At 38.7% G+C, this 25,575-nt stretch overlaps 1 protein-coding gene and 1 long non-coding RNA gene across 5 annotated transcripts in view; both read left to right on the top strand.

The window, feature by feature from the left end:
- The window catches only part of DDX46 (DEAD-box helicase 46), a 36,141-nt gene extending 16,090 nt beyond the window's left edge, over positions 1 to 20,051 (top strand). For 2 of the 4 annotated variants that reach the window (XM_083600005.1, XM_083600007.1), the window contains exons 13-24: positions 440 to 518; positions 2,868 to 2,950; positions 4,091 to 4,255; positions 4,875 to 5,037; positions 5,134 to 5,327; positions 6,764 to 6,901; positions 7,929 to 8,078; positions 9,110 to 9,286; positions 13,273 to 13,491; positions 14,296 to 14,440; positions 16,729 to 16,802; positions 18,421 to 20,051. In XM_083600005.1, coding sequence (XP_083456131.1) covers positions 440 to 518; positions 2,868 to 2,950; positions 4,091 to 4,255; positions 4,875 to 5,037; positions 5,134 to 5,327; positions 6,764 to 6,901; positions 7,929 to 8,078; positions 9,110 to 9,286; positions 13,273 to 13,491; positions 14,296 to 14,440; positions 16,729 to 16,802; positions 18,421 to 18,468 — 1,635 coding nt within the window. In that variant the 3' untranslated portion in view covers positions 18,469 to 20,051. Of the gene's footprint in view, positions 1 to 439; positions 519 to 2,867; positions 2,951 to 4,090; positions 4,256 to 4,874; positions 5,038 to 5,133; positions 5,328 to 6,763; positions 6,902 to 7,928; positions 8,079 to 9,109; positions 9,311 to 13,272; positions 13,492 to 14,295; positions 14,441 to 16,728; positions 16,803 to 18,420 lie in introns of all 4 variants that reach the window. The other 2 variants (XM_083600006.1, XM_083600004.1) reach the window with 1 other exon arrangement.
- On the top strand, positions 9,836 to 13,247 carry LOC310756307. Its single transcript, XR_014544796.1, has 2 exons — positions 9,836 to 11,339; positions 11,372 to 13,247. It is a non-coding gene; the product is annotated as an uncharacterized lncRNA (long non-coding RNA).
- Positions 20,052 to 25,575: the final 5,524 nt, after the last annotated feature.

Here is a 25,575-nt window from a genome sequence, read left to right as displayed (position 1 = left end):
GCGCAGTATTCAACTAAGTTTTATTTGGAATAGACCCACTGAAATTAATCAACATGGCTAAGTTAGCTCCATTAATTTCACTGGGTCAACAGTAAAAGCTGGATACCACCCAAGGCAATTTAAATTATAATAGGTTGGATGCAGACTTTGCCTTCTACAAACAAAAGGCCACCCTGAGCTAGCCAACTGCACATTAATCTTTGTTGGACACCATAGTAAGTAAGGTGTTTGCAAGCATCTTACTATGTTTTGATTTGTTTTAACTGACAAAAAATGAGCCAATCAGATGTTGCAGGGGAATAGTACCCCCAACCTTTAATGTTTACAGCTGAGGGAATTGGTACTAAATCACTGATGAGTAGAATAAATTGCTTAAGGGTTGCTGATAATACCATAAGTGTTATATATTTTAATTTTCCTCATCTTATTTTATAACCAGATTGCTGAACTGAAAAGGGGTGCTGAAATAATCGTTTGCACACCTGGCCGCATGATTGACATGTTAGCAGCTAACAATGGTAAGAAGAAACTTTCATTTAATGATTTTCTTTAATGATAAATAAATGGAACATTTTATTCATATTCATAAATGGAATTCTGGAAGTTATGTATTTCTTGAAGCTGTGATATCAGATATCGTGAATATAGTCATAAAAATGGTTCTTTCCAATAACTTTTAGATGTAGGTCTTATAAGTGAAGGACAGTAACTCTTAAGAATTTTTTAGAACAAGTACATGCATTTTAGACTTATATCTCAACTTCAAAATTGGCTTACTTAGGATTATTGTTTCTTAATTTGAAGTTATGCTTCCTGTCTGATGCTTGTTGACATTAATGCAACATAGTAATTAACTTTAGTTGAAGGAAATATAGCTGCACATTTCTAAATTGAAGTAAATCCACAATTCTTTTTCAAGAAAAACATGAGATTTCTCTCATATATCGTAAGTTTTTCGTCTCAGTACAAATCAATATACTAAACAGAGATATTGCAGCTTTAAAATGCTTTTTATTTCAGTATTGCATGCTTATCAAATAATGTTTGATTTGCTTAAATATTGTACTTCAAAACCTCTACTAAACTGTTGACATTTGACTTCTGTGGGAAAAGTTCCTTCAAGAATTATAGAACTGGGCTTCCAAGACTTAAGCCATCAAAGGTAGGAACATCATTGCAGTTCCCAAGCAATGTACACTTTTAGGAGCTGAATAAATAATGAAAATTCTGCCAATTAAAATGGGATAATAACATATGTATTTAGTCCTGAAGAAGGAGATTTACCTTTTATCCGCTTTAAATTGGCTACCTTAAAAGCCACATTAAAACAGCTTTTCCTCTTCCTTTTCTTTAAAGCAATATCCTTGCTTCAGAATAGCTAAATTGTGTGTCCCCTTGTGTGTAACTCAGTCCGGCATCCAAATAAGTAGTTGAGAAATTCAGATCATAATTGATGATTGGGGTGGAAGTAACCTAGGGATCTGCAGAATTAAAGAATCACCTGGAAGGGAGCTTGTGGTGGAGTGCATAACCCCTAAGCTGTGGAGAAAGCTCCATGCTTTCTTAGATTGTAATGTACCCCAAAATTCATGTCAGGTTTCTGCTCTTCCCATGTTCAGAGGAGGTTGGGTAGGGTTTTTCCTGCCTTACCCATTCCCTTTACAGCATATAGAAGCAGCAATACCTGCAGGTTTTAGACATTTCAATTCTTCCCTTGTTTTAAGTGTCTAAGGGTTTTGTTGTTAAAACTCAATCTGCTCTCATGTAATTCCGAATCACATGAGATTAGATCCTAAAATCCCAAGTGGACAGCACTACCACAAATGCAGGGTGTATATGTGTTCTTCTGACCCCACCCCTTATTTTTTCATCCACACCCTGTGCTTCACACTGATTCATGACCCCCTAATGTGGTGGGGGGGAGGGCTTTAGATGTTGCTGCTACTGGAGGGGGGAACCCACAAATTGCATATGCAATGTGTGTAGGGCAGTGTGTTCTGCTTACATATGGGGGTTCTTCAGTTCAATGATATAATGTAGAATTGCTACTGTGTACAACATTTAAGTTTAGCTTCAAGTGCCTTTTGTATTGGCACTTCTGAAAGAATCTGTTGTGATTTATTTTTAAAGACAAATTCTTTGAGTTTAGACCATAAAATAAGACAAAAGACATACTATGCATAGACCCATTTGCCACTACAATTGGGGTAGCTTTTTAAAGACTGAATTATAAGTGTTAAGGTGTGTCTGAAGGTATGGGAAATGGGGCTTATACAATTCTTGTTGTTAGCTGCTGTCTAGATGATTCTCCTTATCTTCAAATCAGTGTGAGAGGTGCTGCTTCTGACGAAAACAGTGACAAAACTCTTGTCTTCTTTGTGGTTGTTTTCACCCATCATAAATATTTCAAATAATAATCTATGTAGAGGCTTTTGTGGGGCTTCTTCAGTTAGCTCTTGAACTTTGCCTTCCACACATGCGCTGTAATCTCTAATATGTTTTTTTCTAGGTGGCGCTCACAGATAGTGGCTGATGTGGCTCGTTGCTTCACCTCAGTCTTAGTTTTATGATGTGTTTTGGTGAGGGCTGTTTTCTGAATTTTACAGGTTCTTCTGGCCCTGTACTGGTATGCAAGAGAGGAGTTTGACAAAATAATGGGCCTTGTGCATCAGTACACAATTGCCAAAATGTCAATGGAGCAAGAGATAAGGCATTTAGCAAATTGCTTTTCTAAAATAAATATAACATTTAATGTTTGTTTAGCCAGTAGTCAGAATATGTACCATTTTATTTACATTTGCTGTTGAAGAAAAATGGCTTTTAGATTTATTCTTGTTTCTCTTTATTTTTCTCTCGCCTTTTCATAGGTCGAGTGACAAATCTTCGGAGAGTGACATATGTTGTCCTTGATGAAGCTGATAGAATGTTTGATATGGGCTTTGAGCCTCAGGTGAGAATGGGAAACTACTAGACTTAGAATAATTGTAGAGTTGGAAGAAGTTATGTGTGTCGTTTTAGTTCAGACCTTGGGCCATATTGCAACCCTCCAGGTCTTTCTATCTGGTCCTTGGGACTCTCCCTAAACCACATCCTGGCCCTGCTTTGCACCATCCTTGAGTGTTTTGCCTAGTGTCAGTTTGTCCTTGAACACTAATAATGCTACTTGCTTGGCTGGATGGAAGATAGAGAAGGATGTGTAAACAGGTGTAGAAACTAGTTTGCTGTACAAAGCAAAATTAATATTTGTTCTGCCCATCGTTACCTCTGCCCTTGCCCATGTGGCCTCTGAAAGATGCCTAAAAGTGATTTCAGCTCCCAAGACAAAAATAGTTCTTCCATCCATTGTTTAGAGCATACTTGATTAATCTGAAATGGGTGCCTGGAAAGTTCACAGGCTTGGCTGGCACATACTTAGCCCTATAGTGCTGCCTGCTCCCCAGTTCAGTAGACTATATACAAAATAGCATCAGGCAACAACAAAAGGGATGTATTTAAGAAACTCTAGAAGGCTTATGCTTGTGGCAAACTTATCAGAAAGATTAGCCACCACTAATGTAGACACTGAAGTTTCTTTCCTGTAGAATGCAGGAGGGTTGTTCTGCACTTTTTGTTGCAGAATTTGTACAGAAGTAGACCTGCAAAAATAATCCTTATAGGAGATTGTCCCATGCCCAACAGTAAACAATGTCCCCAATATTCACTTGCTTTCCAATTACAATTTTCTTTCAGTAAATGAAAAAGCACTGAGAGCATATTGCTATTTGAGTATTTGTACAACCAATGTAAAGTGTTGGGGTAAACCAGGCATAGGCAATCTCAGCCCTCCAGATGTTTTGGGACTACAATTCCCATCATCCCTGACCACTGATCTTGTTAGCTAGTGGTCATGGGAGTTGTAGTTCCAAAACATCTGGAGGGCTGAGTTTGCCTATGCCTGCTATGTTCCATAGGCTTTTGCAAAAATGTTTGGTTACTAAAATGTTTCCCAGAACTGTCTATGTAAGATTTTGCATTGTATTGCATGAGCTAAGATGCAAGTAATTTGATTTGGAGAATTGTGGTGTTAACCTTCCCTTTGAACTTGCTTTAGGTTATGCGCATTGTAGACAATGTGAGACCTGATCGCCAGACTGTTATGTTCTCTGCTACCTTCCCTAGAGCCATGGAGGCTTTAGCTCGTCGAATATTAAGCAAGCCAATAGAAGTCCAAGTTGGTGGTAGAAGTGTCGTCTGCTCTGATGTGGAACAAAAAGTGGTAAGTTTCAGGAATACATCTGCTGCATTTGCAACAAACTGCTCAAAACTCAGTTGTACATACAAAACTATACATCCAAGAAGGCTTCAGCTCTGGATTGTTTTGAAAAAAATAGACCTCTAAAATACATTCACTTTACAAAGTAGGGAATAGTGATTATGTTTATCCTTGTCTTACATGGCTTTGGCTAGTGACAAAAATATCTTACAGTAGTGAGATTTATTTTTCCTTATACCAAGGATATTATTTATTTTTCCTTCGACCAATGTTACTATTTGTATCCACAGTCTATGAACTGTTGTGCCAGGAAGCTTATATATAATGGGAGCTTCCTAGCAGCACAGCTCTTTCTTGTACTTCTTTCATAGCAGGGTGACTCCCCAACTCCCAAAAGCAAGAGAAGAAGAGCAGAGCCTTGACCCACTTCCTTAGATGCAGCTGTAGTTTTTCTTGCAAAATTTAGCAATTTGCACTATCAAAATTAAAGCAAGAATCATAGAGTTGAGATGGAAGAGAACTGTATATTGACATACTTGATTTTTACTTCCAGTATCACTGGAAGCCAATTTAAGCAATTACCCGTGCGATGCTGTCTCCTTAAACTATGTTGTTCTTTCAGATTGTCATAGAGGAGGAGAACAAGTTTTTGAAGTTACTTGAATTATTGGGACATTATCAGGAACAAGGAGCTGTCATTATATTTGTAGATAAACAAGAACATGCTGATGGATTGCTGAAAGACTTAATGAGAGCCTCTTATCCCTGCCTTTCTCTTCATGGAGGTAATGGATATTATTCAGTCATTACATCTATATAACTAGAGTAAGGAAACCTGAATAATGTCATTTCTCAACATCTGTATTATGTGTCCTCCACAGGTATTGACCAGTATGACAGAGATAGCATAATCAATGATTTTAAGAGTGGAGTGTGCAAGCTTCTTGTGGCCACATCTGTGGCAGCCCGAGGTCTTGATGTAAAACATCTTATGCTTGTAGTCAACTACAGTTGCCCCAATCATTATGAGGATTATGTGCACAGAGCAGGCAGAACCGGACGAGCAGGCAACAAAGTATGTATGCAATATGTTTTATGAATAAACTGCTAAAAACAGTACTCTGATAAAGATGATTTTGTTTGCTGGAGATAGAGAATTTGTAGAACACTGCAGGTGGATCAGTTTTAAATAAAGGCTATTTTAAATCTAGGGACGCGGGTGGCGCTGTGGGTTAAACCACAGAGCCTGGGACTTGCCAATCAGAAGGTCAGCGGTTTGAATCCCCGCGACGGGGTGAGCTCCCGTTGCTTGGTCCCTGCTCCTGCCAACCTAGCAGTTCGAAAGCACGTCAAAGTGCAAGTAGATAAATAGGTACCGCTCCGGCGGGAAGGTAAATGGCGTTTCCGTGCGCTGCTCTGGTTCACCAGAAGTGGCTTAGTCATGCTGGCCACATGACCCGGAAGCTGTATGCCGGATCCCTCGGCCAGTAAAGCGAGATGAGCGCCGCAATCCCAGAGTCGGTCACGATTGGACCTAACGGTCAGGGGTCCCTTTACCTATATTAAATCTGATCTAAGTCATGATTTAAATCAGCAGGAAGTTCATTTTGACATACATGTTTTCTGAACAAGCATGTGTTCTAACTGATCACTCAGTTAGATCAGAAGATGATAATGATAATAATCTTATATTGGTTTGTAACTATATAAAGCCACTGTGTAACCTCAAGGCATAATTCAGATTCTATTGGCCATGCCTCCCACACCAGTTTTGTACTGTAGAATTATGTTGGCTTCAAAGCAACCATATTCATATGCAGGTACAGTAAGATCACTGCAGTCCTGGAACAAATTAGCATGCTAATTCATGTTGCACTGAACTATGGATAATGTCTATGTACAGCATATGTTTGCATTGTTCCAGTTTCTTTTTAAATGAGGTTATTTTTTAAAGAAGACCTTTTTATAACTGAAATGTAGAAAGATAAAATTAAGTCTTAAAAATGTAAATTCTGGGTTGCTTCCAATGCTATGCCAGTGGGATTCTGCTGGTGCAACAGATCTTCTGTTCCCTTTCCTCCCCCCCCCCAAAAAAAAATCTTCTCCAGAGTCCCCCAACTGTCTGGACTTGATGAGTGGGCTGTTGCACACACAAAGGTTTCTTGCATCAGTGTAGTTGACTTGTTGGATGCTGCCCCCTGTCTCTTACTTTTAAAAAAAGCTTAAGTCAATCCTGGAATGCTATCAGGTCCTGTGGAAACCTTAGCAAAAGAACTGTGATACCACGGAAGTCAGTGACTACATTCCCATTGGTTCACCTGTGGGTCAAGAAGTCACCACAAGATTAAAACAGACTGGTGTCTTGTGATTGCTCTTCTTACCTGTCACCCTATTTGTTATATATTTGGTTGCCCCCAAACAGTGAATTAAGTTCTTCACATGAGCTTGGTGGATTGCTGTGTCCTAAAATATAACTGCCCCCAAAGTTTATACATAATATTTTATTAACAGGGTTATGCATATACCTTCATTACTGAAGATCAAGCACGGTATGCTGGTGATATAATTAAAGCTTTGGAGTTGTCAAGTAATCCAGTTCCTCCTGAGCTGGAGAAGCTTTGGACTGACTTCAAAGATCAGCAGAAGGCTGTAAGTAATCCACCTTTCCGTTGTCTGATAATGTTTGTGCGAAGACAAAACAGTTGTTAAATAGGCTTCAGATGGGCACTTGTTGGGACACAGTTTTAACGTAGCTTTTATGGGGTTGGAGCCAAAGTGTCTTCTGCTCAAGAACACCTCCCACTTTGAGTGTTGGGAGAGAAAAGTGAAACTAATCCAAATATGTTTTTCTGAGAAAGCAAACAGTAGCTTGAGGTCTGCCATAGAGCCTGCCTGTTTGAGCACTGTGTGTACTTGTTTGCAGGAGCTTTGTTCCTTTTGCTTTTTGAACCCAAGCTGTACTTTTAAAGTTTGGAGGCCATGCTGTAGCGTTAGGCCTGGTAATAATATAATGAGAAGGAGGTAAAAGAATGTAGTTTACTTCAGACTGTTGGTTTGGTGATGGCATTTTTGAGTGCTATTGTGTGCAACAACTTCCCACTAGTAGAAACCTAGAAAAGGGAGTGGCCTTTGTTTGACCTTTCTGCCTTGTGTTTTTGTTTTTACATCTAGGAAGTTTTATACATAAGGAGCAATAAAAAATAGCACCTGCAGCTTGAAGTGGTGTTATCTATTGTCCCTTCCATTTTGCTGCATATGTACATCATAACTCGATTTATAGGCTGAAAAGCATTGCAGTTTCATTTTTTAGTTTTTCGTTAAAATGCTGCTTGGGTGTGCGTGGAAATATCTAAAAAAGAATAAGAGTTCAGTGGATTTGTTCTTTTTGTTCCACAGGTGCCATGTAGTTATTTTTTAAGGTGAAATATATTTCTACTTTATGTGTGATACCTGTTAAATCTGCTTTTTTGTTTCTACATTTGGAGTTGAAGTCTGCATATGAAATTTTTCTGCCTGCATTATGTGTTGTGAGTGCTTAGCAGCACTTTAGCAGGATCAGCTCCCCCATTCATTAACATAAACAAGTACTGAAATATTTGCAATAGACATGTTAAAAGCTAAGTTGGAATTTTTATATTGTGGGAGTGACTTCTGAACAAGGAGATTTGCCTTTTAGGAGGGGAAAACAATTAAGAAGAGCAGCGGGTTTTCTGGGAAAGGATTCAAGTTTGATGAAACTGAGGAGGCTTTGGCTAATGAGCGGAAGAAATTACAGAAAGCTGCACTTGGCTTGCAAGATTCAGATGATGAAGATACGGCAGTTTCAGTAAGTATTTAAATTTACTTTTTAGTATAGCATTCACTTCGTATATATACATAGTAACTACAGAATTGTGACTCACTTTTTCTGCTTCTGTTCTGATTGATTTCACAAAAACATGGTTGCTTGTTAGCTGAATTTCCTTTTTATATACAATTAAAAGGATTTTTGGCATTCAGATGCTTCATACTCTTTACATCAAATGGAAACTGAATACTAGATGGCATCCAACCTTGCACAAGTGGACATCCCTTCATGCAGCAGGAGTTTCCTGTCTTCACCTTTTGTAGGCCCCTGGGAGCTCCCAGGCTTCACTCCAAAAGATTGTCAGATCCGCTGGATCAGATTTGGGGACATGGGGGGGGGGAGGCTTCAGGGTTGAGGAAAGGAAGGGAAGTCATGTTACACAAGTGAAGTCCCTTGCACAGTTGGGCAGACATCACTGGATGTTACCTGCTGTTTATAACAAAGAACCTTGTGAGACCTTGAAGACAAACAGATTTATTATACATAAACTTTTGGGACTAAAGTCCAGTCCACTTCATCAGATGCATTTGATGGAGTAGATTTTGGTCCATGACAGCTGTATGTCATAAGAAGTTTGTTACACTTCAAGGAGTCACAAGGCTCCTCATTGTTTTTTTCTGCAATGAACTAATTTATCTGCCTTTCTTGAAACTGTTTATAATGAAGGTCAGGCAGGGTTTTCAAGTTTTGATGATTTTTGTATTGCCTTTCACTCAAAATGATACTGTCAACACCCCAGGCCGAATTATTTCAGAGACTGATTTTTGCTTTTATTCATATAATAGGTGGAATTCAGAGTTGCACACATCAGATGGAACAATCCTGCCTTGACTGTGTGCTTTTCTGGGGGGTTCTGACCTCCCCCAGAGCCAATTGTGGGGGTCACACAGGGAGAGGAGATGGGAGAAGACTCATTACAAAAGGAAAAGCCCTTGCACTGGGCTTCCACTGACGGAATTGACCATGATTTCCAAAAACTTGAAATTACATTGTTTTTTCTTTTTCAATAGATTGACGAGCAGATTGAAAGTATGTTCAATTCAAAGAAAAGAGTAAAGGACATGGCATCATCTGGCGGGACATCTAACGTTCCTGCCCCAACAGCAGGAAATGCAGAAAAGTTAGAAATTGCTAAGAGATTGGCATTGAGAATCAATGCACAGAAGAATCTTGGAGCCGAGGCACAAGTATTGGTCTCTTTTCAATTTAAGGTCACCCTCCTTTACAAAGCAAACATTTCTAAACTTTTATTGAATATGTTATATGTTGCCGACTGCATCCAGTAGAATTCTCATTATCTGGACAACCCTAAGAGACACACACATTTACACTGGGGCAAAAAATGGTGTAGACATTGTTTACAGAGTTCTGTGTTAAAAAATGCTCAGTTTTGATTGACACAAAACCATACAGTCCAAGTTAAGTACTATTGAAAAAGGAGTAAAAAAATTCACATTTCCTTTTAATGCCTTTCTGTGGTTCTATATATGTAACTATCCCAGAAGTGAGGAGTGAAGTATTTATTTTGAATAGCTGCTACAGCAGGGATGAAGAACCAGGTGTTGCTCGGCAGTCTAGGAATTTGATGGCCTGGTTAGCAGAGCAGAGGGGCACAGGGCATGAAAAGGAATTCATATATGGGAGGTCCAGATAACCAAAAGTTCCACTGCATATATGTTGGCAATATTTGAAGTGTTTTTGATGTGACTGTTGATGCACAAATTCAAAGTAACTATGAACATTATAAATACCTTAATAATTTTTCAAGGTCCCTAAAAAAAAGTCATTAACCATATTTGACATGCAAATATGCCTTTTTAACAAAAGTTCTTTATAGAATGGTATTTCTGCATGAACAGTTTTTTTGTGGTTGGCTGTTAGCATGCTCAGTATCAGTGATTACCAAATAAGAATTTTCTCATTTTTGTCATTCTTATATGTTTTTTATGAATGCTTCAGTCCTAGCTTGGGATAGATAGCAAAAAATAGGTCCCTATTTAGTCCCAGAGGACATTGAATAAAATTAAGTAATATGTTTGTTGACCAAAAAACAATGGAAATAGAAAAGGGAAAAGAAAAGAAAAAAGTGCCCCAGTACTATAAATACGTATGTACTAATGCTAAACAGGCCCAACTTACTTCAGCCATAAAGTTAATATCTGAAAATATAAGGGTCTGGTGACTTCTGTTTCAGTGTATCTGAAGAAGTGTGCATGCACACATAAACTCATACCAATAACAAACTTAGTTAGTCTCTTAAGGTGCTACTGGAAGGAATTTTTTTATCTGAAAAGGGGTTACTGTTCATATACTTTTTGCTCTGCATGAGCCACTTCCTAGGTGAGAAGTATTTTGCCCACTATTTGTGTGCAATGTGGAGAACATGCCAGAATCATGAGTTAATGCAAAGTTCCCAGAAAACCTTAAACAGGATCTCTTTTCTTTGCAACAATTCACAACTCTCGTTTCTTCCTCTGTAGGTATTTTGACACTTATTTTTTTGGTCTGAGCTATCTTCTCCTCTGACTTACTCTAACTGGTCAAGGAACATAGAGGAAATCATACTATAATGGCCAGTGTTGGCCATGCCACCACAGTACTATCAGGGAGGGGAGTAGGACACATGCCCTAGTTGCTGAGAAAGCTGGGCGGACGCTCCCTGCCTTGCTGTGTGGCAGTGAAACTGCCACAGTGCAGTAAAATCGGGAGCATTCCCATTGCTGAAGCACCTCAGTCACTTTTTCCTATCTTGGCATGCTGAGGTAATTTCACTACATGGCAAAAGAGTGTGTTGGCTCAGTTGTCTTGGTAACCGAAGGCATTAAAATGCTACAGAATTTATTTGCTGCTCTTTCAGCACAGACTCTCAGAGCAACTAACAGTCATAACATAAAACTAAACAGTAAAAATTTAGTTACAATCATAAATAAATAAATGCAGTAGAGCAATAAAACCATATGAGAAGCCTCCTGTCACAGCAAAAAAAAAAAAGAGCAACCAGTTATAACAGCTAGTTGAATGATCAGTGACTGGTTGGGATCATTCAGAGAATAAATAGCATGCTATTCAGATTATCACTAGCAGGTGAAAGACATCACCATTACTAATTTTATATTACTTTTGGGTGTAATCTATTCAATTCTATTGGTCCTTGGATTTTATGTTTGGGGTGAGTTCATTTTGCTAAGAAGCGGAGGGTTTTTCTCATAGAAGGTATTTCATGTTACAGTGGTACCTCGGGTTACAGACGCTTCAGGTTACAGATGCTTCAGGTTACAGACTCCGCTAACCCAGAAATAGTACCTTGGGTTAAAAACTTTGCTTCAGGATGAGAACAGAAATTGCGCAGCAGCGGCGTGGCGGCAGCAGGAGGCCCCATTAGCTAAAGTGGTACTTCAGGTTAAGAACAGTTTCAGGTTAAGAATGGACCTCCAGAACGAATTAAGTTCTTAACCCAAGGCACCACTGTGCTAGGGTAAAACCCCATTCCAAACTTAGGCCAGAATCCAAAGATGCATGCAATTAATTGCATGCAGAAAATGCAGGTGTGGATTTCTGGAACAGCAGTGTTTGGAACAGTTACAAATACAGTTTTTTGCCTAGCATTGTTTTCTTTTGTATAACAAAAGCATCCTGAAACCCTTGGGCTTTTTGGATCTCCACCACTTGGTTGCTTATACAGAGTTGCAACCTAGGAAAGGGAGTCATAACTTGGGGGCAACTGTTTTGAGAAAGTGCTTAATCCTGTTCCAGATTCTTTCCCTCTTATTATAAAGCTGTTAGTCCACGCTCATTCTGCAAACAAGCCAACACAATACAGTTTAGGCCATGTTTATAGACATACCTGTGTGTAAACCCGTGCAAAATTGGACAAGAGCCTGCTAAGGCTTTTCAGCATTTTCGTTTAAAAGCATAATTGGTAGCAAAATGCTGTTTTAGTTCTGTTAGGCCAAACTTGATGTGATGGGGCAGCCATGTTTATTTAGGAATATGTCTAACTTTCATGCCTTAATTGGGCAGACATAAAAAATAGTATTTGGATGAGCCAAGCTAGGCCACCCCTTACTTTGCCTTGTGCCCCGTTGCTTCAAAACACTCCCAGCCAACTCTAATATCTGAACTGGGGAGAAAAATGCTTGCAGCAGAGGAAGCCAGCCGTGTCGGGCAAAGGAAAGAATAGCTCTCCTCACTGGCATATACTCCTAGGTGCAAAAAATAAAATAAAAATTCAAAAAGGACAGATGTTCTGCTTCATACTTGAATGCATGTAGCTGCTCCAGTCACTTATAATTTGGCCCATAGCTGACCTGCCCAGTTGATAATGTATTGATGAGTTTAAGTCTGTAATGAGAGCAGCTCCACTGTTAAAGTTTCAGGGTCTAACGATATATGAACAAGATCACTCTTGGAAAATACACTGTGTTGTTTATTATCTAAATAAAAGATATATCCAGTATTGCAGATCTGTAGATTGTCACAGCAGTGGCCCTAGCCTGCATTATTTATTCTGGCAGTTCCTTCTAAAACCTGGGCACGTCACATCTGCTGTAACCTGGATTATAGCTAGTGCATTTCTTACTACACTGTGTTTGATTTCAGGCTTAACTTTGAACACCAAGACTGCATGGTTCTGCTCATAATTGTATCAATTTTTTATGTGAGGTGTGCTGTGCTTATATATATAGTTGCTACTAGAATGCAAAGACAGTCTGAAGGCCCATTTTTATGATTAAAAATAGCAGTTTATGGCACTTTAAAAATTAAGAAATTTATTATGGCATAAACTTTTATGGTTCATCATCCATGAAAGCTTATTCAATAATAAACTGGTTAGCCTTTAAGGTACCACAAGCATTTCCCCCCCCCCCAGTCTTTTTAACTGCTTTTGCTGCAACAGGCTCGCATGGCTACCCATCTGGGAATTTATGAGATTAGTTATCCTGGGATAATATTGTCTTTGTTTCAATTCAACATTTGTTTTGTTTGTACATCCAAGGGGGCTTGGAATTAGTCAGTGATAGGGACGTCTCATTTGTGCAGGTTTAGAATATATATGCACAGATGGTTATGAAACAACATTCATATGCTGATAAAATTCTTGTACTACCTTGTGCTGTGGTATGTTTCTGAAATTTGTTTTGTTTTGTTTTATTAAAAAAATACCTTATTACAGGATGTGATGCAGCAAGCTACAAATGCTATCCTGAGGGGTGGCACCATTCAGGCTCCAACCGTATCTGCAAAGACCATTGCAGAACAACTGGCTGAGAAGATCAATGCCAAGCTGAATTACGTGCCCATAGAGAAACAAGAGGAGGAAAAACAGGAAGGCGGACAAAATGAATCTTTTAAAAGATATGAGGAAGAACTGGAGATCAATGATTTCCCACAGGCAAGATTTTGTGGTGGTGGATTCTTCATATTGCAATGGTGGTTGGATAGCTCAGGGCTCTAGCTAGGAATCTAGTTTCTTGCAAGCATAGGTTCTTAATTGCCACATCCATCCTTAATATTACCAACAGTTTAACTGCTGCTGTGCAACTATGGACTTTCTCACTAAGCAGCATTTGTGGTTTAATGAAGGATTGAAACTTTCACACTGAAAAAGATATTCTTCCACTTAATAAGATTTCCTTACTTTTTGTTTTCTGACCAATATATTTTTTGTTGTCTTGAAAATTACTTTAAAAATATGTCAACTATATTCACACTTAATAATCCATTGACATTCTGCCAAATAATTTTTCTTTCCAACTCATAAAGGCACTTCAGAAACTCACTTCAGAGACTTCATTCATGAACAAAACTACACTTCCACCAGGGCTGTTTTATAATAATATATATAATGATTATCTGAGGACAGCTTGCGCATATATATATAGCTGTCTTCTGATAATGTTTTATATAGACTATTTCTGATACATTAAGAAGTGTTTAGCTTTTTAAAATTGTCCTACGTAGTAATGAAAGAAAAGAACTATTAAACTATTATTATAATTTTTATAAAATGTTACTTATAATTTTTTTAAAATTCTAAATATCAAAGCATTAATCACTTACACTGTGTCCCCATTTCTGGTTTCCGGTCATTCTGTTATGCTACGTACTGTGAAGTCCCTTTGTTTAGAATTCCACTTAGCCTTTTTAGATTTAATACTTAGCATCTTTCCTTTTCTTTGCTTCTTTTGTTTTACAGACTGCCAGGTGGAAAGTAACATCAAAGGAAGCTCTGCACAGAATAAGTGAATATTCTGAAGCTGCCATTACAATCAGAGGAACATACTTTCCTCCAGGCAAAGAGCCCAAGGAAGGAGAACGAAAAATTTACTTGGCCATTGAGAGTGAGTATTGCTAATCATTTCCACTAAAACAATATATTTAGTACAGTCTAACAATTGTTATGGGGAAACTCCCATTACAGCCGTCTGGTGAATGTAAAATGAATGCCACATAGGGCATGTTTTTAGCAAGCATTGCAGCTAACTAGGCTAGAAAGTCAAGTGAATTGTGTTCTTGTGAAAAGATGCCCAGACACATCTATTGTTGCTTTCTTAAAGGGCAAAGAAAGGAATTCTGCCTTGTTCTAGAAAAGTTGGCACAGCAGGTGATATGTGCCCCTGTTCTCAGTGAGGTGGGAGAAGTGCTTGACACAAATATTGGCTGTAGTGATTAACCACATAGTCAATTTGACACAAGCCAGTATTCAGGAGGGTACATCTGCAACAAGGTGTGGAAAACCTGCAGTATTGAGTAGTTTCAGGAGTCAACATGGTCTGACATTTCCCTGTGTGCCCACACCAGCAGAGGGCTCACTGTTGACCAGAGTGTCCAAAATTGCTGACAAGAAGAAATTAAAGGAGCAAGTTGAACAATAGTAGCTTTTACATTTTTAAATACTGCCATCTGGACTTCCCATTGGTTCACCTGGAGATGAAGGACAATGGATGTGTGTTCCGGTTACAGTGGTTACTGTGAAAGTGCATGGAGTTCAAACAAGCTGTCAGCTCATTACAAGACACCTTTCCCATCAACCAGCCAGCGACTTGACCTTCTAAAGATATTTGCGATGATTTGTCAAAAGCAAGGGGAAGCGCAGGGCTTCTGGTGGTGGCATTTTTAAGCTGGAGCAAAACAAGTACCCAGTCTTGACCAGGGTAACACACCAGAGTAGATTCAGGTTTGTCCTCCCAAACCAGAAATGCCCATACAGTAGCAGAATGAAATGTCAGTGGTAGACAGGGTCTGTTCCCTGTCTTTCTCTCAACTGAAGGGGGGGTGAGCACACTCCATTGCATTGTTCTAGTTCTAAGACCAACACCAGACACTCTTGGCAGCCTCAGTTATTGGAGCAGGAATCTTCCATATTGTTAGATGTTTCCATGTGATGGGGAGGGGAGCCACGTTAGGGCCAGCTCCAAGAACTTACAAGCTCTAAGGCGTATACAAATTTGTATCACATCTTGCATGTACAGGTCATCTCAGCAAATGGGGCTCTTGGGATGCAGCAGGTAATTGCCTCTTCACATCAGCCACCATTTTACTTTTGGCTCCAGCTAGGAGGATGGTAAGGGTGGCGCTGTGGTCTAAACCACTGAGCCTTGGGCTTGCCGATCAGAAGGTCAGCAGTTTGAATCCCTGCAACGGAGTGAGCTCCCGTTGCTTGGCCCCAGCTCCTGCCAACCTAGCAGTTCAAAAGCACGTCAAAGTGCAAGTAGATAAATAGGTACCACTTCGGTGGGAAGGTAAACGGCGTTTCCGTGCACTGCTCTGGTTTCGCCAGAAGCGGCTTAGTCATGCTGGGCACATGACCCGGAAAAACTGTCTGTGGACAAACGTCGGCTCCCTCAGCCAGTAAAGCGAGATGAGCGCTGCAGAGTCGTTCACAACTGGACTTAACTGTCAGGGGTCCTTTACCTTTTTGTTTTTTTAGGAGGATGGTAAAAAAGATTCTACAAGCCTCTTATCTAACCACCGTCAGCCATAGCCATAAGACGCTGCCAGTGTAACTTCAGGATGTTGAATTCTTAGTTACAGGCACATCTCACTCTTTTCTTTGGGGGCATTTGCAGCCCATCATCAAGAAGGCCTCCTTTCAGATCACCACCCACAGTGTCTCTGCTGGGAGCAGAGACTGGAGTAGGGTTTCCTTTATTTAATCAAAGTGTGCAGGCAGTTTCATATGGGAAGCCACTGTTTTAGACCTAAACTATTTTAATGGCTTTTAAATTTGGTGTAATGTTATAGAAAGAGAGAAGTGCATCACTCCTGCATAGCTATTCAGACATACAAAACTCACTAAATATGTAACCCTGGCAAGCACGTTCCCATACGTATATTCTTGTTACTAATTTTGGTGGGAACTCCATGCAAGCCCCATGGGTTTAAGGCGACATGAGGGTGCTTGTTCCATTGTTCACTAATTTCTTCTTTCTGTTTTTGCTGAATTTCTTGGTAATGTGAATATGTATATGTATATGTATAACATTATGAAACTTGATGTAGGTTTAATGTCACAATATACAAATTATTGGATTACTGAAGCACTTTCATGGCTACAAACACAATGTGATTCTTCTGTTTGCTTGCTTCATCCTTGATGATTTAATTTTTGTTTACTTTCTGCTTTCAGGTGCCAATGAATTGGCTGTGCAGAAAGCAAAGGCAGAAATCACCAGGCTTATCAAAGAAGAGCTTATCAGACTGGTAGGTGAAATAGTCATATTTTTTGCCTGAAATTCCAGGTATTTCGTAGCAGTTATCAGTGGTGGGGAGCAGCTCACCCACGGGCTTAATTAGGCCTTTCGGGCTTCTCCTTTTGACATGTGGCATAAGTTTGGTCTAAACCACGCCCACCTGTCCAACACCTGACATCGTGTGACAGCAGGTGAGGGGCAGGTAAATCCACATGGCTAAAATGTAAAGGAATAAATAGGAGAGCAGCCAATTCATCCTTTCCAGCCACTGATAGAATTTGGCACTTTGATATCTTTTTCTGTTGCCCTGCCAAATTAAAAAAAGCACCAGATTAAAGGAAGAATGCATTTCTTCTTTTGCAGCAACAACTTGAATTCTGGGGTTTTCCTTTTGATCTTAGAAGGGTATTAAGCTAGAGCTGCAAAGGAAAAATCAGGAGCACGCTTAGAGATTCAAAGGAAAATCACCTGATGTCATGTGACAGGTGGGCAGCCCCACCCATGTGTAGAAACTGCTCAAGGAACATGAAGGAATTCTGGATTAGCCAGATGCAGTTTGCCACTTGTGCTATAATTCTGCAATACTATCTGGACAAATTAATCCTACAAAGTTCATGGAGGGCGGGGGAGACTCAGGGGTGAAGTAGCCTCCATTTCCAAAAGCCCTACCAGGTTTATGCCAGACAGGGCAAAATATAGTTGTGTGGGTGGCTTCTTACCTAATCCTCCCTCTTTTTTCCTCACCAATTCCTTTGTTTGAAAAACCTTCCCATTGTTTCCAGTGGGAGGGGAAATAACCTAGACCAGCTCCAGAACTGGTATAGTTACTCCTGCGTTCTCGAGGCATTTCTGGGAAATGGAGGAGCTTTGGATCCAGGAAAGCCAGTGCCTCCCCCAATCTGCCCTGACATGCTCCTGTAATGACTCGCTTTGTTTTACTGCCTTCTGAGCAGAGGACAAATAAGCTGTGGCAGCAGGGCTTTGTGCTGCCGAACCAGTGAGGCCTCTGATCATGGTCCTCCCTTTCTAGTCATGGAGATGAAGGTTCAGGTTATTCAGCAGCCTCCCAGGCGCCCTCCACAGAAGCATAGGATTGCTTCCTTAAGCTATTTATACTTAATACCTCAAATCCAGAAATACTGGACCAGTCAGCCCCCCAGTGTTCTTGCTAGTCTGTTATAGCAACAGATAGAGACAGAATATTGTGAGGATTTTGCTGTTAGAGACATCTCCCCAAGGGGTTAACAAACATATCCTTGTACATTAAAAAATTAAGAGGGTTGCATATGTGCTTCTTTGGAAACATCTCTTACCTTTCCATAGAAGACAACTGATTTATTTCCTTTTGTAAATTGAAGCTTTCTTTTTTTCAAAACCAGTGTTAATAATTTTCTGCTCTGTATCATGTTTCTTTTGGATTTGGGATTCTTTGTTTATTCCATGGTGAGCTGACTTCAGACACTTAAGCTCACAATCAAATGCTTTATTGAGCTTTCCATTATGTGTTTCCTTGCCCTTAGACACTCTTGTTTTGCTACACTTTTGTTACTGTTTTTATAGTTGAGTTGGCTTAGAAAGTATGCTAATTATATGTCTGATTAATCATATCCTGATTTCTTCTCTTACAGCAAAATTCATACCAACCAACCAACAAAGGAAGATACAAAGTTTTATAAATATTTGGAGTAAATATGTCTGCCAGTTTTCATTTGTGAAACTTGTCATTTCTGTTTATCTTTGCTATTTACACTGCTTATTGTAAATTACATTTTTTAATGTAGTCATGCTGGATTTTTTTAAAGATCAAAATTACTTTTGTCAGGGGGTCCTTTTCTGCGCAGATTACAACAGTTTCAGGAGAGCATAATTAAAGGTTTTTTTAAAAAAATTGTGTGCTTCTAAGTATACGGAATAAAATCAGTTACAACTTTTCTGAACAACTAGTATAAGCTCAGCTTGAAAAATCTTAAACAGGGGGTGGTAGTTGTACTTCAACAAAGGTTGAAGTTTCCCACTTTGCATAGAAAAAACCTCCCTTGCCCATCTTCCTCCCATTCCGAGTTAGATCAGTGAGAGGCATATGAACTTCTAGAACCATATAAATGGCCTGGAAATCATGAGTACTTAAACTCCTAATGGACTTTGATGCATAAGGATAACAAAAGTAGTGTCTGTATATTTTCCTGCAAAATGAGAAATTTGGAAGATTTAAATAAGTTTTCTATACATGTCTGGTTTTAGGAATTAGCAAAAAAAGTTTTTTTAAAAATTGAACTTATTATTTAATGAGAGAAATCGTACTTCCATTACATGAGAAATCTTTTCCATAAGGGAAGTACAGAAGTAGTCAAGCTTATTGTGAATGTGTGTGTATATATATTCTTTAATTATTTCCCCCCATTTTTCTGTGTTGACATATGAGAAAATAGTTTGTCAATCACCTCCAATGTTGGTAGCTATTGTATCAGAATATGGTAGCCTACTTGAGACAGTCTCTGACCCGTAGACACTTAACTGAGAGCTTAGTCTAACTCTCCCTGGTTCCAAAGCTGTTCTGTTTTCCACTTCTTATCACATTAACATTTATGAGAGAACTTTTCTCAAATTCTTGTAATTTTGCCTTTATTATTGCGTCACTGGTGGTATCTGTGTAAACAATGGCAGTAATAATTGGAGCTGAGAATTTGTCCAGTTTTGAAATGTCTGTCTTGTAGAAGGGTGTGATGCTATGGGGCAAAATCTAATTTTAATATGTAAAATGTACATTGATCTAAATAAATCAGGCTCTAAATTTAATAAACTGGAACACCAAAACAAGCTCATGTGTTTTTCAAAGCATGAATTGCCTTTAACTGTGTTGGACTTCCCAAAATATTTTGCCAGATTAATGACATGTGTTGTGCTGATTTTATGTTTCACTTTTCAACAGCTTTGACTTGCCATGTGGTAGGACTGTAGCTGTTTTGTTTTTAAAAGAAAATCTAAAACACTTTCACTGGGCTGTAAGAATTCATGGGAAGGTGAGGAGATTAGCAGGAGCATGATTGTGCTGTTAAATACTTTGCGATGGGAACTACTTTGAGAAGCCATGATATTGGAAACATTTCATTTGAGAAGATACTTAATTCTTTCTTTACCTGTAATTTTCAGTTTTAGAATGAATACAAGGTCTTTGTAAAGAACAATTTCATTATATGTGTGTTTTCTAACTTCCTCATAAAATAAAATAAAACATCATTGTGTATTCCTTTTCTGAAAATACTGAATAGCTAATGTTTTTTCCTTACTTGGTATTTCACTCCAGCAGTTCAGCTACATTTTTAAAAGGAAGGTTAAATGCCAGGAGCTCTCTGTGATAAGCAACAGGTCACAAGAACTACAGTTTCAAATCTAGAAACATTGAAATGCTTTAAAACTAAGGTTGATTTTTTCTCATCTGGATCTGAGCTTATTTTGGTTTGAGACGTGGATGTTTTCTTGACTCAGCCAGCTTCTGCTGAAAGAAAAGTACGTGCATATTTGTAGACATAGTGGGTTCTATGTCAAATATAGGAGGTGTTTTTGTCAGTACCTACACTAAAAACATTTGCTACCTCTGTGGAAATTGACATAGAAAGTGATACGCTGGATCAGACAAAAAATCCATCCTGTTTCCCACTGGAAATCTTTGAAGTCTGCTTTGACTTTTAGCATCCTGAATAATACCATATCATCTGCTTACTAAACTACTTTATGTAACACTTCCTTTTACGTGTATAATTTGTACAAAGTTTGTAGGCTGTTAACTGCTTTGATATTTTATTCTTTAAAATGTGTAGTGTTATAGAATTGAAATTAATAATAATGAAGCTATGCATAAAAATGAAATACTTTTTGACAACTTGAGTTTTAGGTATTGATGAGCCATCAACTTGTAAACTTGCTTTTGCTTTGCTCCCCATATGTTCTCTCTTTCTTCTTCCTTGGATTCTTCATAATCTGTTCAACTTGTCCCTATAGCTATGTTTCCTGTTTGTTTCTGCTTTTTATATTGGCTAATTCTTTTCATATTCTACTTACATTTCTTCTGTTAACTTTTAAATGCCTTCATTCTTACAGCTCCACTTATTTATCTGCTACTCCACACACTCTTCGCTCCTGTAACGTCCACAGGATTATATCCTCCATATCCTGAGCTTGCCTCTTCTTGCTTGCTGCTCCCTGTCATTGGAATTCTTTACCACCTGACATCTGGCTAGCTCCTTCCTTTTATTTGTTTATAATATTTTTATCTGCTGAGCCTGTTTCCGGTTTTAAGCTTTTTTATTTTTATATATCAGTGTTTTTTATTGTAAGCTTAACTGATACAGATGTATGAGAAGGGTGGGGTAGAAGCATTTAAAAATAACAGTTCCTGATTTAAAAAATGTGCCTCTTTATACTAGCATCTTCTAACTGTTCTCAAACATCTACCCCTTTCCTTTCACTTCCCTCCCCTGCTGTGTCTTGGCTATGATTTAAGCTCTGATGGCAAAACCTTTTGTCTTCTTATGTAATGTATTTAGTCTTGAAAGATGCTTTGCAAATCTTATACCACTTGCAACTTGCTATCATCTGTTGGTAACATTTTATGTTAACATAATGGGGAGAGTGTTCCTGCGTGTGCATGCACGTTTATTTAATATATTTCTACCCCGCCTTTTAGGGCACGTTTATTTGCTTGCTTTTCCAGTCACATGACTGAAAAGGAATGTGCTGCTCCTATGATTATTTTTCTTGACCAAGATCTCTTCCAAATATGGTATCTGCTTAAACAAGTTTGTGTTCTTAAAGGCTAGAATAGAAGAAATCCTGCCTCCTACTTAACCCTGGTTTAGGACAGGAAAAATGCATTTTTGCTCAGCACTCTTGACTGAAAAATGTAAAATCCATAGATCAACCTTAAAATTATTATTTTTTAAACTGTTTAAAGATAACTTACTGTGCAGTCCTGTATTTATCTAGTCAGAAGTAAGTCCCAATGGGACTTATTCCTGGGGAAGGGAGTGCAGGATTGCAGCCTTAATTTTAGGGTTTAGTAACTTCTTTGTTTAGAAAGCATGCTTTAAAATAACAACTGTGAAGGTAGCTATTGATCAATATAGAGGAAATTATAGGGGTGCAGGGAAAGGACATGACTGACTGCCCTGGGAATCAGAAAAAATAGTTTGCAATTTGCAAGGCTAAGGATTGATGGTGTCTTCTGCATATGCACACACTACTCATTTTTATGTTGAGTTTCTTTACGCAGGTTAGAGAGGACTGTAATTCAGTGATATATTAATAAAATATCTACTTTTCCTACCACTGACTGAAAAAAGATTAACCCCTCCACCTCTACATTGGAGTAGTAAAAGGAAGAAGAGGTTCAGTCAGAAAAAACTATTCAAGCTATGTAAAGCTGTATATGGAGAAAAACTCATTCTTTAAGGGATGTCTTCTATGTCTTACAAATATGACTTGATGCGATGTCTGTTTTTTTGCTGCAGACTTCTAGGGAGGCCACAGATAAGATTAAAATCAGTGAGGCAGAAATAAGTCTCATACATAATTAACAAAATCATTATGGAGCACAAAAGCTGGTTTGACTGAAAAGGTTTCTGTGCTACTTCTTCCTGCTACTTAGTGTTCCGTAAACATGCAAAAACTCATACTACTGTTACTTCAGCCCTTTCTAATTCTTCCCGAGATCAAGGCTTTGGTTTGAGGTAAGATAAATTACTCATTTCTGCAGCTGCTTTTATTCCAAAGGTCTGAAATATTTTTAACAATCCTATCTGAGCTAGAGAACAAAAGCCATCGCATAACCCAAGAGGGGAAGGTCATGTCCATTTTTTTTAAAGCCACATTCTTGTTGAAAAGCACAGCCAAACAGCCTATTTAGTCTGGTAGAAAATATGGGTTTCCTGAGGAAATTCTGTGGTGTGTCTATAATAATACAGACCTCTTGTGGTGAAAATATTACACGTGCGTGTAGGCAGCATCTGCTGAACCCAAGATTTAAAGGGCACCTTGTTTCTCAGGCTACCTCATTCTGTTTGCCCTGGCATATTATTCTAGCACATTTACCAACCTTGCTCTTTACAGGGTATTTTATTTTCCAACATGTTCATGCTAGGAGTGGGAGAGTTAGTGGTAGTGTGCAAGCAGATGTAATGTAACAGCACCTAAAAAACTAAGCAAAACTCTCCTACAGGCCTAAGCCCCCTCTCTGAATTTGGCTGTTGTGCTATATGAGGAATGGTGCTCCTGATAGCAGAATATATGTGCTAGTAGGCTGCCACAATTGGATGTCACCCAGCTACTTTGGCTTTCACCCACTACTGTAATGAATACATTATGGAGATGTAAGGAAGTGATTTAAAGTACAGAATGTGCATTTTCATGTGTTGATAGAGTGCTGTGGTACTTGGTTTTTTTAAGCATATCAACCTGATATTACATGAACTTTCCACAGTAGTTTGTTTATCATTCAATATCCTTAGCTTCCCCTTGTATCAGAAACCTGAGCCAGAGCAGCAGGAGGACATCATGTTTGCTTTCCACTATGTCAATGTTTGAGGTCCACCAGCCCATCAATGGAACAGTTCTTAAGTATACTGGAATTCATTCGTTTCCCAAAATTCAGAAGGACACCCAACCTAGTTGGTCTACCACTGTGGCAGCAGTACAGAAGATGGTGATCTGACCACACAGCTAACATTGTATATATATTTATAATGTATATATTTTTAAACCTGCCAACTTGGGATAATTTTCCATTCATCTGCTGAAGTGGGCTCTAGTCCATGAAAGCGACTATAATTAATTGCTTAGTCTTTAAAGTTGCAGCAACACTGCTGTTTTTGCTGCAACAGTTTATTACCTCTTTGGAAACGCATGGCAGTAATTCATTAAGTAATAATCTGACATGATAGATGCCTTCTTGCCAATCCCAGTAATTCCAGGTGAAAATATAATCCAGTTTAAATAGAAATACAGGCAACTCATTCCTAAGAATATGTTCTAACTAGCACTGAACAATGAGTGGTAATTCAACCCTAGTATTCCCCAGTGTAGTAATGCTGTGGGCTGTTATGTGAAATGTGAAGCAGAGTCCCTTAGTCCTAGGAGGAAGGTAGCAGACGTGGTGTAACAATTCTGCTGCTGAGAGGGGCAAGGAACTAGACGTGGTTAAGAGGGAGAAAATATGAAGTGGCAGGGTTGGTGCTTGCCTTAATTCTGAGAGGAGACGATTCTACAGAGATGGTGCCACAACAGAAAAGGCTCTCATTCTGCTTGTCATCTCTCTAGGCTGCTGCACAACCAGGAAGGTCTCATCAGCAGACCTTAATGACAGCTCAGGCCAACACATAACAAAGCACTCCCTTAGGTAGCCTGATCCCAGGTTGTTTAAGGGTTCACATGTTTTTTTAGATGTTACAAGGAAATAGCACTCTCATGGGGGTGGGGCATCAGTTTTGTCTTTTACAATTGTTTGGTCCTTAGACTAGACAAAATTATTTGCTAGTCTGGTAGCTCACAGAATCTAGTTACTAGAGATACAAGCTAATAGTTTTCAGTGGGGTTTGCCTGCAACCAACTATGGCCATCCTATGAGTTTATAAATCAGAATGAAATTCCATGAATGTAAACATGCATTTATGTGGATACATTTGTACATCAATGTGGTGGCAGAGGAGTTTACACTATTGTCACACAAAAGTAGGACCTGTTTTAACTGAAGGAAGAATGAATATGTTGTCAACAAGAATAACTGATGTTTGTGCCACCATGAATATGTGCAGATAAATTATGAAGGTTTATGTTTCCCTAATCCTTGGTTTTGATATTGGGATGAAGGGTCCAGCATTCACGGATTCTGCGCTTCAGCTCATATTCTAAAAGGAGTCCATTTTATAGCAAGCCTTTCTAAGGAAAGAGCCAGCAAGGGAACTGCACTCTGGCTCCATTCCGCTTGCAAGCGTTATGAAGAGTGCAGTAGATTAATATTTAATTGTTTATTTGCTGCTGCAAAGACTCTGCTGCCTCATGCTGCATGTACCCAGCTACTTATGGGTAATGTGTGGCAGCAGGGTAGCAGCTGTCTTCCCTGTTCAAAATAACACAAGGTTTTGTGTTTTTTTTTAATCCACACAATGTCTTCCTTAAAAATAGTCTTTAAATCTAATGCTTATTTATACTGTGTGTGTGTGTAAAGGAAGTAAGGTGGCCCTTTTGAAGGGAATGCTGTAAAATAAATTTAGTTTTGAGGCAGATATGCTCTTGATACTAACCCTTCACATGCCCACATCAGAAGATAATTTAAAAACATCAGAGTCCTGGTGGTGACACCCTAAAGATTAGCAAATGTATTGTGGCATAAGCTGCTTTGGGCGAGAGCCCACTTTATCAGATGTAACTTATGAAAGCTTTTGTCACAATACATTTGATCTGATAATCTGTTTAAAACACAGATGACACAACAGTCTTGAAATTGCTATGGAATACTATAAAGGCCAAGTAGAATAGCATTTTATAAAACTAAGAATCTGCAAATATTAATTCAATTTAATATTTCTAATATTGTGTAGCATGTGTAGGTATAGAAATCACCCACAGAATGAAGCTAAGATCTCCTGTATCACTTACAGTACAATCCTATCAGTATTTATTGAGAAATAAAAGTCACTGCATTGAAAGGCATTTACTCCTAGGTAAGTGTGTTTAGGATTGCAGCTTTGATGTCATAACAGAAGGATCATGGTAACACTCATCCTAGATTT

The sequence above is a fragment of the Podarcis filfolensis genome (genome assembly GCF_964270895.1).
Source record: "Podarcis filfolensis genome assembly, chromosome: 2".
Taxonomy (NCBI): domain Eukaryota; kingdom Metazoa; phylum Chordata; class Lepidosauria; order Squamata; family Lacertidae; genus Podarcis; species Podarcis filfolensis.
Note: the sequence above shows the minus strand (reverse complement) of the source record. Positions and strands in the feature narration are given on the sequence as shown.